The sequence below is a fragment of the Euprymna scolopes genome, chromosome 17 (assembly GCF_053919585.1).
Source record: "Euprymna scolopes isolate OS-2025 chromosome 17, ASM5391958v1, whole genome shotgun sequence".
NCBI lineage: Eukaryota > Metazoa > Mollusca > Cephalopoda > Sepiida > Sepiolidae > Euprymna > Euprymna scolopes.
The window spans coordinates 72,511,200-72,527,630 of NC_136498.1; the positions used below are offsets into that span (position 1 = coordinate 72,511,200).

At 34.1% G+C, this 16,431-nt stretch overlaps 1 protein-coding gene across 1 annotated transcript in view; it reads left to right on the forward strand.

Moving 5' to 3' along the window:
- The first annotated feature begins 327 nt into the window (after positions 1-327).
- The window catches only part of LOC145296785 (uncharacterized), an 84,678-nt gene continuing 68,574 nt past the window's right edge, over positions 328-16,431 (forward strand). Inside the window, exon 1 of the mRNA XM_080142851.1 lies at positions 328-1,017. Within this exon, the coding sequence (XP_079998977.1) occupies positions 959-1,017 (59 nt within the window). The 5' untranslated portion in view covers positions 328-958. The remainder of the gene's footprint in view (positions 1,018-16,431) is intronic.

Sequence of the window (16,431 nt, forward strand, 5' to 3'; positions counted from 1 at the left end):
CTCTCTCTCTCTCTCTCTCTCTGTGAACATAATCTCTCAATTTCCTCTCTATTATTATTGCTCCACCTCTCGTATCATAACCTCCTCTTTTGTTCCAGGGTCTTAGATGTTTACCTCTATCCGTAAGCACGTGCGTTTTAAGATTTGTTATGTGCATGTATGTATCTACCTGTTTGTATGAATGTGGGTGTGGTATTTGTTTGCGTTAGGTATGTTGTGCACGGTGCTCGTATTTTCAATGCCTCTGTCGGTGTGCGCACGCACTTGTCTGCGAGAGAAGAGGAGAAGGGGGATATAGGGGATGTGTATGCGTACGCGTTTCGACTTAGAACAACTGTGAAAGCGTGTCTCTCCATACACGCCCGCACAGAAAGCAGACACGCACCGACGCCCTCAACACGGGAGGGACACCCCACTACACACACATATATGCATACATACACTTGTCAACAACACGTGGGAAGCAAGCGTCTCTCCCTTCCCACACGCAGTCTCGGTGTAGCACTAATTACACTAGGGAGATATCATTAAAAACCACCACAAGCAATAGACAACCCCCTTCATCCCTCAGCAGCTTCCTGTATATAAATATATATATAGATAGATATAGATATCGCTTCCTATATACATACATACGTATATATATATATATATACCTATATGTATATGCATGTGTGTGGGTATTGTTGTCAACTGTAAGACAGCAACTAAATATAGCTATATATTTCGTCAGGTCTAATAGGAACATATCTTTAAAGGCAAGCCAGTCTCGCGACAAATCCCATTACAGGCAGAGGTGCATTTCTAACCAACCATCAACCAAAGAATTATTAGGAAGAGAAAAAAAAAAGAACTCTGTAACAAACATTACTTTTAAAGAGCATCCCCGTCTCTGTGTCTTCGAAAGAAACACTCGCAGACTCAAGCGGTGCCAACATTTCTAAAAAAAATAAGAAAAATGATTTCATTTCATACCCGATTATTTGTCGTCATCCTTTCCTTACTTGGACAAAACTTGTAAGTTTCGAAACTTTTTTTTTTTAATTTACGAAAAAAAAAAAACGAATGTATTATTTTTATATTTTTCTTTTCATCAAATATTTTGCAAGTGGTACTTATATCCTATTGGTTTCTTGAATTACAAATTTTACACTTGTTTTATTTCTAAACAAAAGAATTATTTATCTATCTCTTTAATAAATGAAATATTTATTTATCACATAAATATAAGACATTCATTTATTTATTCACTTAATAAAAACAAAGCTTTATAAGTATTCTTGTTAAATATCAGTAACTGAGTTCCTGAATTTTTGAGATGAGGATTGGTTATTCGAATTATTTAGATTCCTCGGACCACTATTTTCATCCTGTCATTTTCACAACGTTTCGGTCAATATAATCTTCGACCTTCTTCAGGTGTATTTTGTCGAACTCGGAAATTTGGACGGAATTTCAACCAGAATTTGGACGGAATTTCCGTCAACCATGACCGGATAAAGGTCTTAAGTAATTCATAGTTGCATTTTTCGGTCACCCACACTGAAAATTGAACCTTTAACATTCAGGAGAATATCACTTTTCCAACTGATTTTTCCAAGTACTCTAGCTACTGCGCCACAAGCTCTGTCTCTATCTGTTCTTGGCTGACGGAACGAGAGAAATTTAACCCCTATGAAGTAAATAAAGAGTTGCGCAGAAAAATTCTCGAATTCAGCGAGATATACCTGAAGAAGGTTGGAGGTTACATCGACCGAAACGTTGTGAAAATGACACTGAAGATAAGAATTCAAATAATACGAATAACTGCGTTTTTTGGATTATTCGGATTACCTTCTTTAGGTGCATCTTGTCGAATTATGTAATTTTTATGTTGAACTCTCTAATCTGTACAGAATTTCAAACGAAACCTTTTACTTAATCCAATGTAAATTATATATATATATATATATATATATATATATATATATACTAGCAAGCCGCCGGTGTTGCCCGATCGCAAAATATGCATAAATATTATATTTTAATTAATGGAGAAACTGAAACATGTGCATGCAAGTATTCTGGGTTTTTTTTTTTTTTTTGCTTTTTTTTTTCTAAACAGTTCATTTCTTCCAAGTAAAAAAAAATATAATCGAGATGAGATCGAAACCAAAAATCTAAAGACAGTGAGTCAAGTACGATAACCATTACGCCAGCGTGACACGACCTTTGAAAAGAATCTGTTATGTTAACCATTCACGCATGCTCATTCGTGAAACACTTGAGAAACAGATAAAAATCTTATTACCACGCCACGAACCAATTTTCAATTTTAACTCCTTAGCATAGCCATGTTTTCTGGATTAAAACCGATTAAAAAGTTTTTCAAATGTTTGAATACCCTATATATCAAATGTCATAAATATGTAGATCAAAAATTCGTGGAGTATATAGGTTGAGAATTGTCCTCGCATATTCTCACTTATATATATATATATATATATATATATATATATATATATATATATATATATATATATATATATATATATATATATATATATATATATATATATATTCGTTTGCGATTTTGAATCTCCCGACCGGACACCCTGCATTTATTTAATACTTATTGTAGTAAATAATTATATATATATATATATATATATATATATATATCACAGCTCTTTAGTGCAGTTAGAGTAGTATCTAAGCCAGAATCGAACCTAAGACCTTCTAGTTGATAATCGGCGAAACTAACCACTTTGCTTGGAAACAGGTTCTGTTATCAAGTGATATCTCAATGCTTTATTTAAACATTGACAATTCTTACAGAGTGTTCCATTTCTTCAGAAAGAGTTTGCCATCATAACTAAAAGTATTCAATTATCATAGTGCTCAACCCAATAATGGGAACCTAAAATGCACGAGGGTAGCTTGTTCTCGTTCGTCAACGTTGATCGGATAAAGGTATTTAAGAAATCGCAATTGTATTCTTAGTAGCATCTATACTGAAGCTTCCACCCCAAGAAAATTGTCATTTAGAACTGATTATACTTAACATTTTGATACCCATGCACTTATTGATCCGTGCTTAAATAATAACGTTATTATTTAAAAAGCCATTCTTAACATGGGGAGGGTGTTTTGTATCTATTCTATACTGTAATGTTACAATTGAATAAAAAACATATCATAAAAATTTAATTAAACTTGGAAATACGATTTTAAAAAATAGCCCGGATCAGTAAGTGCATTAGCACTAACATTTTTATGCGTCGCGCAACGCAACGGATTCTCGGAATAATGTAAATAATACAAATTATTATCCTCATCTAAAGTATTCTGAAATATTCCTAAACTATCCTTAAACTCTAGCAATGCTTATATTGTCCTCTTATTTAAAATTACAACTTTCCCTAACATTTAAAATATCCATAGTCATCATCATCATCATCATCATATCGTATGGATCCAAAGATGTTGGCATTGGTTTCCTTTGGAACTCTTTCTCGAGAGACATCAGATACTTACGGGAGGGACCACGAAAAGTGAAAGTAATTTTTGTGTATGTAAAACGAACTGGATTCAAACTTAGGACACCCAGGTTGTCAGTTCGTGTCGTTAACCACTAGACAACCATCACCTCCCAAATGTCCCTAGTAAAAACATCTTCCAGCGCCAGTGTTCTTTTTTTCTCGTTTGTACTTACAACCAAATGGGATTTCATTATAAACGGACTTCTTTTTTCCAAAACTTTCCGTATATGTAACATATTACCACGGACTGCTCCCTCGCAGACTACAACGTTGTCGTCTTCAAATCAAATGTCAGCAAACAGTGATCGAGTGGTCGTCTTAACGAATAACAAATGTGTCCAACCCATTCATGGTTTCGAATCCTCTCATAGTATACTTCATCGTCCGATTGATAATATCATAAAATGGCTAATGGGATTAATAAATTGTGAGTTATTAGCATAAAAAATAAAATAAATGTAATTTTTAGAGGGCAATACAATGCAGATATGTAACGGAGAAACACGAGCTGAAGCAGATTAAACACATGACGTCCCCATATATCTCTATCCCTACTATTATATAAAAGGAACTTTGTGTGGATCTGTGTATGTGTGAGTTCGTTCCCTTTATCCTTTTTATGACATTTTACACGAACGTATTTATTAGGGATAGGACGATTCCAGTATTTTTACCGATTCCGATATAATTACCGATTCCGTATTAAATTCCCGATTCCGATACAATTCCCGATTCCGATTCTTTCTAAATCTCTAAATATTTAACTATAAAGTTGTTAGTTTTCACGATTACCGTAAAAACACATGTTAAATGTGCAGATATTTTATTCGTAAACGTAAGGATAAACTTCTGAGGGATGATCTATCGATTTTAGTTTTACTAATAGGTTAGGATCAACAAATATTCACTGTTTTAGTATTACTATCAGCGGTGAAATATTTTTCTTTAAAGAAAATCAAATAAAGAAAAAACAATTAAAAGAGTCGTTGTTGGCATCGGAAAATAGGCACAAATTTTTCCGATTCCGATACCCCCAAAATTTCCGATTTTTTCGATTCCCGATTCCGATTCCGATTAATCGACCCATTACTAGTATTTATGTCCCTGGAAGTGCTCTTAGATAGGTTTTATATCGGAATGTTTTCAGTAAGTATCGATAATCGGTAATCGAAATAATCCGATGAAATCACGAACAGGTGACTTTGACCAAAGTTAACACCGTATACATCCTAACATCACAAGTGAATTTGGGAAGACTTTTAGCTACACAAGCTGAAAAGCCCGACATATAAAATCAAAGTAGGTTTTTTGATATGACACGGTGAGTTCAGAATGAATGTTTCTATTTAACGCACAATTGCTTGACTTTTTCATTTTAAACTTAAATTAAAGCCATTATCACTGCAGCGACAGTAAAGTGATACATATAAAATCAACAGTATGTTCTTTGATATGACAGGAACGCGTTCGAAATGAATGTTTCTGTTTAGAGCGCAACTGAAGTATGATACTTAACTTTTGCATTTTAAACTTTAATTCAAGCCTATATATATTTATATATATATATATATATATATATATATATATATAAATAATTTTATAAAATCAACAGTAGATTCCCTACAGTGCAATGTATTGTGAACTAAGTCACTGTAAAAGGTATGTAAAGTTTCCTTCCGAGGCATTGCGATGGGTTCCGAAGTAGACCAGGCAATCAATCGATTTGATTGATGACATTAAAAATATGGGAGTGTGAAACATTCGTTGATCATCATTCAATCCCGGCCTACGGAAGTAAACATACAAAACCAAAGATGCATTTACATCGCACTTACATTATTTTATTTATAGTATAATTCGTCTTACACGTGTTTCGTTGAATGGTGGAAATTCACCAAACAACTCAAGAGAGATTTATGTTCCTCGGAAAAAAGATGCAATGTGATATATATATATATATATATATATATATATATATATATATATATATATATATATATATATATATATATATATATATATAGCCACCTTGATGAGTCGTAGACGACGAAACACGTGTCAGTGGATAATTATATTTTAAAAACAAGACATATACCGTCAAAGGTATGCACTTTCGTATAAATAATTGAATTCGTTCAAAAAGTATCGCAAAACAAAAAATAACATATATATATATATATATATATATATATAATTACAATATTAATTGTCATTTATGTATTAGATGGGGGTTCCATATAACATAATATTTCGGGGAAAATTCCCTTCCTCATATGTGTGTTTAACCTTATATAAAACGTGCATATAAAATAAAAACAAAGTTGCCGGTGGGTAAAGTATAAAAATATGTACAAACTAAAGAAAAATAAAAAAAATTTAATTGACGAATGCGAGAATAATTTTTTTGATGATAATTCAAATCTCGAAATCATATTTTGATCGCTTATCTTAAACGCACATAAAATTATTTTGATGGGATAATTTGAATTATTATTTCATGGAAGTAACAGTTATTGTCAGAATATTTGTTAAAACTTTAAAAATACCTCACAAAGAACTCGATCCTGCTACCTGTTCTTGTCTATTACCGCCAACAGCAAATAAAATATTTGGTTGATTAATTGGAAATGTTATTTCGAGGGAAGTAAATGTTATGGTTAGAATTTATTAGACGCTAATAACACCGCTTCTATACAATAATACGCTAAGGCAATTTCATGTTCGAACGTACATTATCACTCGGGCTAGGACAACAGCATATTCTTTTAAATTGTTTTTACTCTCGAGTGTGTACCCGCTGATATCTTATATGTTTTTATATAGCGTTATGTTGTTCTAACTGTTTAGACTCGAGTGTCAAAATAATGAAAAAATATGCTGTTGTAAAATATGTAGTTATCACCATTCACACATATCAAAGGAATATATTTTGTACGATCAGCAAAGGCAGCGGTTGATGTCATTCAGTTAAAAGAGGCCGACTTTAGCTATAATGAAAAAGATTGTTTCCAAACCAAATAGTTTTGTTCACTTAAATATCAAAAACGAAACTTTTGTCGGTCTAACATGTCTTCGTTCATCTTTCCTATCGCAACTCACGATTATTAAAAAGACCAATGACACCGTTGTGTTAATATTTCAAAACGACTATGAATGAAACAACTGGTCAAGCAAAAAAGTAATTGACAAATGTAATTTGAAATTAAATTTTCATGAGAAATTTAAATATCATAATCATATTTTATCATTCACGCCGACGGCAAATAGAATGTTTCGTTGATTTCAACCTGAAAAGTACATAAAAGATGCTGTCAAGTGTGTCGCAAGGAAGGTGGGCTCCCTCTACCGAACTAGAAAACTTATCACACCTTTTAGTATGCGATATCTCTACGAAGCCACCATTCAACCACGCACAGACTGCTGTTACCAGGTCTAGACTAATGCTTCACCCACAAGTATCTCTATACATCTTTTTTGACAGGGTTTAGAAACATCCTTTAACCTAAAAAGTCGCATACTGTCTACCAAGCTGCAGCCGCTGTATCATCGCCGCAATGTTGTATCCCTGTGCGTGTTTTACAAGTACTTTAACGCAATTTAATGCTATGACGATCTTGCTACACTCGTGCTCCTCTTAACGTAAATACCCTCGACTGACGGGTTAAGTAGCAAAATCTCACCCCTTCACTCTAAAAATCCCCGGATACCGGAAAGCTTTATAATCTAACCGATTCTTTTCTTAAACTGCTTGCCTTTGGAATTCCTTCACCTCTCTCTCTGTTTCCTCTACTCCAGCAATATAAATAAATTTAAATGCAATGTGAACATAATCTTGTTCGTTAATTCACAGTAGCCCGTTATATCTCAATGGTAATGTGCCCTGCTTGGCGTGAATAAAATCAAAAAATACATTGGTGTAAGAATGTGTTAGATTCTAGTAAGACCTCATATAAAATACTGCAACTCATATATTGCCTAAGCACGGGGATTTGAATGTCTATATAAACCTATTAACGCATACGGTCCCTTTTTAGGACCAGAGGGAGATTTAAACATATTTCAGCAATATCTTGATTTTTCAGAGATATCTATAGTTATAAAGATTGGGATTTCTTCCAAAGAATTGTCCCCGGAGTGTGAGAAATTACTTATTAGTGCCGTGATGTTAAATTAATCCAAATATCTTCTTTTTTTTCCAAGCGAATAAAATAGCAATTTTATAAGAAAATACTAGATAACTTGGGCTGTGACAGCAGCGTATTCTTTTCATTGTTTTTATTCTTGAGTATATATCCGTAAATATCTTATATATTTTTATATAGACTGTTGTGGTTCTCGGTTGATTGACTGTGTCTTACTGCCTCGGATGTATACTTGAGAGTAAAGCTCAGAAAATACAACTCCTAGGGTTATTTTATATTATTTAATTGGAATTCATTATTGAAATGAGTATTATTTATTCATTCATTTATTGCGGACTATTATCCTCATCTTTATTAGATGTTGTTTCACGACGTTTCGGCCAACTTTTCTTCTGGCCTTCGTCAGGTGGTAACCGCGACGGGATAGGAACTCCGAGTCTCCTAACTGCATTCTCAGCAATTGCTGCCATCCATAGCTGTGGTCGTCTCACCACGTTTTGGCCAAGTAAACCTGTGGCCAGCTTTGGATAGGATTGAAACCGCTATATTCAGACAATTCTTACCTGAAATTGTAGAGATTCAACGTCTCTATCGACTGCGCCACGGACCCCGAAAGTTTGTTTTATTTTAAACTTCACAACAAACTGACTCCCACGCCCCTGAGATCTTTTCCTACCCTACATAAAAAAATTAATTTGAAAATTTGATTTTTAATCAATGATAATCTGAAAACTTTTTTTAATAAACCCATTAGCGACCATAGTGATTTTAATAAGGCAGTAAGGGTAATTCACTATATTTAAGCAACAACTGTATTGTTCAGAGATGTGTATAGTTAGCCAAAGAGTGTACTTTTATGTATTACGCCTACTGTCCGATGCACGATGGATGTATGAAAAGTTTTAACCAACATGTGTAACGGACTATGTCGAAAGATTAGTAATAAAAAAATCTTTATCTTTTATATTGTTTTTTTTTTTTATATGTTTAAGACTTTTCATATCTTCCCTCTGCTTTCACAATAATATGAATAGAAATTATGTTGATAATGAAAATAGTCAAAAGAGATTAAATATAATACTGTAGTTTAGACTTATTGCCCATAGACAACAAAAGATTCTGTTACACACGCACGCGCGTGCACGGACACACTCACTCACTCACCAAATGTAATAATCCTAATAATGAAAATAAGAAAAGTAATGTGGTGATTTAATTTGAACCTTCAAAATAATGTGATTTCTTAGTAGGTACACGATCATTTGACTTCATAGGATAGTTAGAGAATTCATATATACTACATATAAAAATTTAGATTGCTTATAAAAACTAATTACAAAATGGTTGCGTCATGCTACAGCCCCAGAAAGTGTCTCACTCCCGACGCAATCTTCTATCTGTATAAAAGCCAGATACGTCCTAAAATGGTGTGTTGTTGCCATATCTGGTCAAGAGCTGCTTGGAGCACCTATCCTGCCTTGACAGGATTTAAAACCAACTTCGAAACCTAGTATGAGATGCCTTTTTCTCTTCCCTGCAACGTGTCTTCCATAGAAAGAACTTGCGAGCCTGTCGTTGCCCTATCGTTATTTTCATGGAAAGTGCTCGTCTGAGTTTCAATCTATGGTCCCATATTGACAAATCTTCATAAATAACACTCGCCTTGCTACAACCACTGTCAGCAGTTTTCCTTACTCACTATCTGTGTCTAAATCTAAACGCAGATTTCATAAACAAAGTTTCTTTTCTAGAACTGCTCGCCTGTGGAACTCTGTTCCGCTTGCATGCGTTCCGGCTTACTAACAATATGGTCGTTTTCAAGTCCAATGTAAACAAGTTCTTGTTGAGCCGTCCCTTCAAGTAGTCAAATTCTACCCAATTTCCACCACTAACTATTAAAACACTCTTGTCACGGTAATCTTTGTACACTCATTAACCCTTATCCTCGAGTGGCCTTCGGGCCTTTATAGTGGTGACTTCCTTGTAATAATTAAATAAATAAATGATTGGAGAAAAGATTAAAAGTCCTGTATGCTTCCACTTTAGATTTTTGTAATGTACAGAAAACTCATTTTGTCAATATATGAAGGGTTTATGAAAAGTTTAAAACATCCGAAACAATATGAAAGACGAAGATGTTTTTATTTATTTTTCAACATAGTCTGCTATACACGTGGCTTTAAACTTTTCATACATCCCTCGTGCATTGGACAGTAGGCATAATACATAGAATTACACTTTTTGACTAACTATACATATCTCTGAACAATACAAATGTTGCTGGAATATGGTTAAATACTCTCTTCGTCCTAATAAAATCACCATTGTCGCAGACGGGTTTATAAAAAAATTTTCAGATTATAAGTGATTAAAAATCAAATTTGCAGATTTAAAAATGTGTTGATTTTTTTTCGTTTGGTGGGATAAAATCTCAAGGGCGTAAGGGTCGGGTTCTTTTTTGTGAAGTTTAAAATAAAATAAGCTCTGGGAGTTGAATTTTTATTATTATTTATTTATATATTTTTTTAGCTATCCAACTCTTTCCAAATTTAAATCTACCTCGCAATTAGCTAACTTTAAGCAAGAGATCTACTATGACCAGGAATTGTGTGATCAGATTAATAATAACTCCAATTTATCAATAAAAAAGATTAAATATATGTCCGTCTGCAGTTAAAACTATATACTATTACTTCTATTAATTATATTGCGAATTGTTGACTTGAGTTACTTTTTAATTTGTCCGGATTTCGTATATAATATTTTAGATTCGTGACTTAAAAAAAAAAAGTATTTGGGCGCCATAAGTTAGAATCTAAACCGAAAGCAAAACTGTAGCATTCAAAGCTGGTGACGTTATCACTGTACCAACGTGACACATATATTAACTGATTAAAAATGAAGAATACAGATCAATGTACAAAATGTATAACGATGTTTTCAATTTTGACCCATTTTTGACACCTTAAAACTATTTTAACCGGGTAAAGACACATAAAAAACAGTCCATAAAAAATCCAATAATCTGAGGCCCTTAGCGCCGCTCGCGACTTTTAGTTTCGGTAGAAATAGAGTTTGAAAATATGGCGACAGATAAACAGACATATGGCCTTTTATATATATATATATATATATATATATATATATATATATATATATATATATATATATATATATATATATACTTGTGCCCGATATTATTCATACCCCTCGGATCTTTGAGATTTCTATAAGAATATTGCTCAAACCAGAAGGTAGACAATATTAAAGGGATTTCAAACAATAAATCAAGCATAAGCATTTAATTTAAACTCAACAAATAAATAAATTATGCAAGTTTGAAACATTATACAAAGAAAAACAATAATGGCACTAGTTCAAAATTATTCATACCTCTCTTACTAATAGTCAATAGCATGCCCTTTATTCTTAATAACTGCCTGTAACCGTTTTGGATATTTATCAACAAGGTTTTTACAAGCATCAACACTGATTTTTGACCATTCTTCAATGCAGTAGTTCTCCAAATCCCTCAAATTTCTAGGTTTCCGCTTTTTAACCTCAGTTTTCAATATGTGCCAGAGGTTTTCGATAGGGTTCAGGTCGGGACTCTGGCTAAGCCATTCCAAAACATTAATTTGATTATCCTCAAACCATTTCTTGACTATTTTGGCAGTATGTTTTGGGTCATTATCCTGTTGAAGGACCCAGTTTGGTCCTAAATTGAGCTTCTCCGCATCCTGTCTAATGTTTTTCTGGAGTATGTCCAAATATTGCTCCTTCTTCATGGTTCCATCTATCTTGACCAAACTACCTGGACCACTAGCCGAAAAGGAGCCCCAAAACATTAGGCAATACCACCATGTTTCACCGTGGGTATGGTGTTCTTTGGGTTGTAAGCTTCTCCTTTCTTCCTCCAAACGTAAGAAGCATCCATATGGCCAAATAATTCAATTTTTGTTTCGTCAGTCCACAAAATACTTGAGAAAACGGACTCTGGAGAATTCACATGGGTCCTAGCAAACTTTAGACGTGCTACAAGGTGTTTTCCGGTGTGCAATGGAGTCCTTCTTGGTCTTCTTCCTTTCAGACCATTTTCATGCAGAGTCCTTTGCAATGTTTGCCTTGATATTTTTATACCAGAAGACTCCAGAATTTCTAAAATGTCCTTAGTAGTGGTGGTTGGATTTGCATTAACACTTCTTACAATATTCCTGGTGGCTCTAGCAGACAGTTTCCTTTTCCTTCCTCTACCAATCAAGTTGTTTGTTGTGTGGTGGCTCTGGAATTTTTTGATGATGCTCTGTACTGTTGCTGTAGGGACCTCAAATTTCTTGGAAATTGACTTGTAACCTAAACCATCCTTATGTGAATTCACAATTTTAGTCCTAAAATCATTACTAAGCTCTTTTTTCTTCCTAATTCTAATAATTTTTATTCTTTTATTGGTTTTCAGTTGATATCATTTTAATTTCTGAAAAATGCAAAAAAACGAAATGAAATTAATCAAAGGTTGTATAAAAGCATTCTAAATAAGAATCAAACAGGAAACAAACAGTCAGAAACTCGATTAATACTGAAAAAATAAGGGGGTATGATTATTTTTGAACATTGCAGATTTTATAAATAGCTGTATATTTCTTTTATTACAAGTATCCCGCGATTTTAAAATGACGAAAATGATCAGAAGAGGTTTATTAAGAATATGTATCAATATGGACGTAAACAATAAATTCTTACAAAGTTACACCTAATAAACTCAATTTTCAAGGGGGGGTATGAATAATATCGGGCACAAGTATATATATATATATATATATATATATATATATATATATATACTAATGTATATATTAATACACATATATATAAATGTATATATATGCACATATACATATACATATATATATATACACACATATATACATATATATACACATACACATATATACATATATATACACAAGCTCAACAAGAACTTGTTTACATTGGGCTTGAAGGCTATTGTACTGTACTCGTCTAGGAAGTAAGCCAGCGGAACAGTATTCGATAGGCGGGCAGTTCTAGGAAAAAAGCTTTGTTCGTGAAATATACGTTTAGATTTAGGCACACATAGAAAGTGAGAGAAATTAGCTAGTGATGCGTTTTTTGTGAGAGTTTGACAAGGAGGACCTTAGATTGGAGCTCAGGCGAGCGCTTGCCATGAAAATAACGATAGAGCAGAGACAGGCTCGTAATGTCTCTTCTGTGGGAAAGAGGTTGCATATTGTAGTCAGTCGGAAAGCATACAAGCGGAACACATAGGCAAGCAGTTCTAAATAAGAAGCCTTGTTCATGGGATTTGCGTTTAGATTTAGGCACAGATAGGGAGTAAGGGGAATTGCTGACAGTGGTTGTAGCTAGACGAGGGTTATACATTGGAGCTCAGACGAGCACTTTCCATGAAAATAACGATATAGTAGCGACAGGCTCGCAACGTCTCTTCCGTGGGAAAGAGGTCTCAGGAAGGAGAAAAGGGCATCATCTAATAGGTTTCGAAGCTGGTTTTGAACTCTGTCAAGAGAGTATAGGGTGCGCCGAGCAGCCTCTGCCCAGATGTGGTAACAGTACTAAATAAACGTATAAATACATATTTCTGTAAGTTTAGAATTTCGTATTTGTTTTTTGTTTTTGTTTTTGTTTCTTTTTTTTTTTACCTCCCTCCTCCTGCTTCCCTCCTTAATATACGAGTTGGGAGATGTTGAAATGGAAAACTTTCTGAATTAGTGTTTTATACATATGGTTTCGATTTCATTAAAACCGTATATACATAATTGAAGTTTTAAGGGAGTTCTGTCCCCAAGGGTTACTTTGATGCGCATAGATACTTAGCTCAGCTAACGTACAGATTTGGCAAAACTTCCATTGTCTTTCTCAAATAAGTTTATACATATGATAAAAAGTTCGGGAAAATAGGGTACTTTTGAAGTTGGAAAGGTGGTTTTGCCTCTATAGCTCTCCTTCAGTAGGGGGGGCACTTTGCATTTCATAAAAAATAGGATATATTCCAAGTTTTGAAGAGGTTATGTTCTCATAAACTTCACTAAGAATCCACTTGGAAATTCGTGCATACTTCCATTGTCTCCCTCTGTGAATTTTACGTAAGAATACGCGTTAATGTTTTGTGTAGATTGTGTAACCTTTCTTTCTATAGGGAACACAAAAACATCACACGCACACACATACACATTGAGTTTATATATATATGTGTGTGTGTGTGTGTGTGTGTGTGTGTGTGTGTGTGTGTGTGTGTGTGTGTGTGTGTGTGTGATGCCAATGTCTTCGTGTGTACGTGTTCCGTATAAAAAGAAAGGTTAAAGAATCTATGCAATATATTTCATATTATATGGATTCATCGGACTACTGTTCTCATCTTGAGTGTCATTTTCACAACGTTCCGGTCGACGTAACCTCCGACCTTCCGCAAGGACCCGTGGCGCAGTGGTTAGAGTATTTGGAAAAATCGATTGTAAAAGTGAGATTCTCCCGAAGCTTGAAGGTTCAATTCTCAGTGTGGGCGACCGAAAAATACAATTGCGAATTATCTAGAACCTCTATCCAATCATGGCTGACGGAATAAGAGCACGTTACCCCCGTGAAGTAAATAAAGGGTTCCGTTCGAAATCCCGTTTAAATTCCCGTGTTCGACAAGATACACCTAAAGAGGAATGGCACTCAAGATGAAAACAGTAGTCTGATGAATCTAATTAATATGAATAACCAATCCTCATCTCAAAAACACGGAAACATTATTCAATGAAAGCGATCACGAATCTCCAAGTGCTCTCCTAACAGAGCTATGCAGCAAAACCTCCCTTAAAACTTCAAATATATCTTATGTCGTTGCAATTTAAATCATATTCATAAAAAAATTTTAAATAGCATCGTCGTTCGTCTATCACAAGTTGAAGTTTGAAATAACCTCCCATTTTGTCTGTCACGCTTAACCTTGTTTGTGTGTCACGTTTAAATCTGAAATCGCAATCCTTTGCTAAACACGAATTGAATGGATCGAGTCTTGTTTACTAATAAACACGTATTTATCAGAATTGAATGGTCATAAAGGGTTGATATGCTGTAAAACACATCAAGCCAATTCTTTACTGCAGGCGCTTCTTTGACTGGCATTTCATGACATTAAGTTGATGTATTTAATATTTTATTTTATTTATATTCGTCTAAAAGGCAACTCTCAATCATAACATTCTTAGCAGTTTGTTTTTTTTTTCAAAAGTATCATTTCACGCTAAAACTGCACTTTTAAAGGTGCCGTTGAACCAGACAATTTTAAGAGCCAAATGTGATTTTATGACTACGCACGCGGAATCTTGAATTAGTAACCGTATGTCATCGTGTCCGCAATACCCTATTACTTTTTATTGGTATTTTTCGTAATATATATTATTTAATTATTGGAATGAGCCCAATCCCAAATATGCGCGCGTTATTAATAAGGTGGGACGAGGGTGCAAGTACATTTATGCTTATTTAAATAAAATGCGATCTTGTATATTTAGTTTGTTTATTTTATTTTGTTCCTCCCATATATAAACACACACACACACACACACACACACACACACACACATATATATATATATATATATATATATATATATATATATATAACTACTTCATTTATTCACATAAATTTAATATACGAAAGTATAGATTTATGCGTAAACTTTAAGTATTTACTTCAAAAGTGCTCAATACGTAGGTAGAGCTAGTTAGTAATTTATAAAATATATATGGCGATTAAGCTACACTGAATATTCTGCGTTTCATCCAAGTATAGGATTCGTCAGGCATCCTATAGTTGGATGACACAATCCTATAGTTGGATGACACAATCACATGCACACACCGGTTCTCGCCAGATCACCGGTTAAGCAACGTTGAGCCTGGCCAATACCAGATGGGCGACCATTTGGGAAGGCTAGCCGCTGTATATACCGTGCCGAGTCGTAGAAATTTCCAGGTTGGTATCTGGGGAGCTCATTAATTCACTGGGAGAGATGCACCCCCAGTCTTCGTTAAGACATGTATCTAGGAGAAGGAAACTCTGATGTAAAAACCTACGGTCTGCTGTATATTCTGTCCTGTGGTAGCCATCTGCACCGACTAAAGGTTAACAGTAAAACCAAAAAGTGTGAATGGTTCTACACAAAGCCTTCACCACTATAAACAAATCATTTGTGTGGATTTCCGAACAACTTAGTTGTTGCGGCGGAAGCTCATACGTCCAACTTGACGGAAGAGTCTCTCCATTATCTATATATATATATATATATATATATATATATATATATATATATATATATATATATATATATATATATGTATATATGTATGTATATATATATATATATATATATATATATATAAACAATAATTATTATTTTATACCTATAGAGACTAGTGTTTCATGCTTACGCAATCATCGGTGTAGGATGACAATTTCTGCCGGTCGGAACATTCGAAGCCAACCATGAAACCACCTTTGACTCTATTTGCTAAGCCTTTACCTCATGGCCGCCAAATAATTGCCACGAGAATTAAGGGAATTAACAACTAATAAACTTAATTCGGGTGTAGACGTTAGACAATCTAGAGTGTTCGAACGACGGAAGTCCTGAACGTTGCATAAACGCTAGTTTACTACCTCTTAGTTTATACTTCCCAGACAGTGCGCATCCTTTATGTAAGTATATTAACAATTATTATGA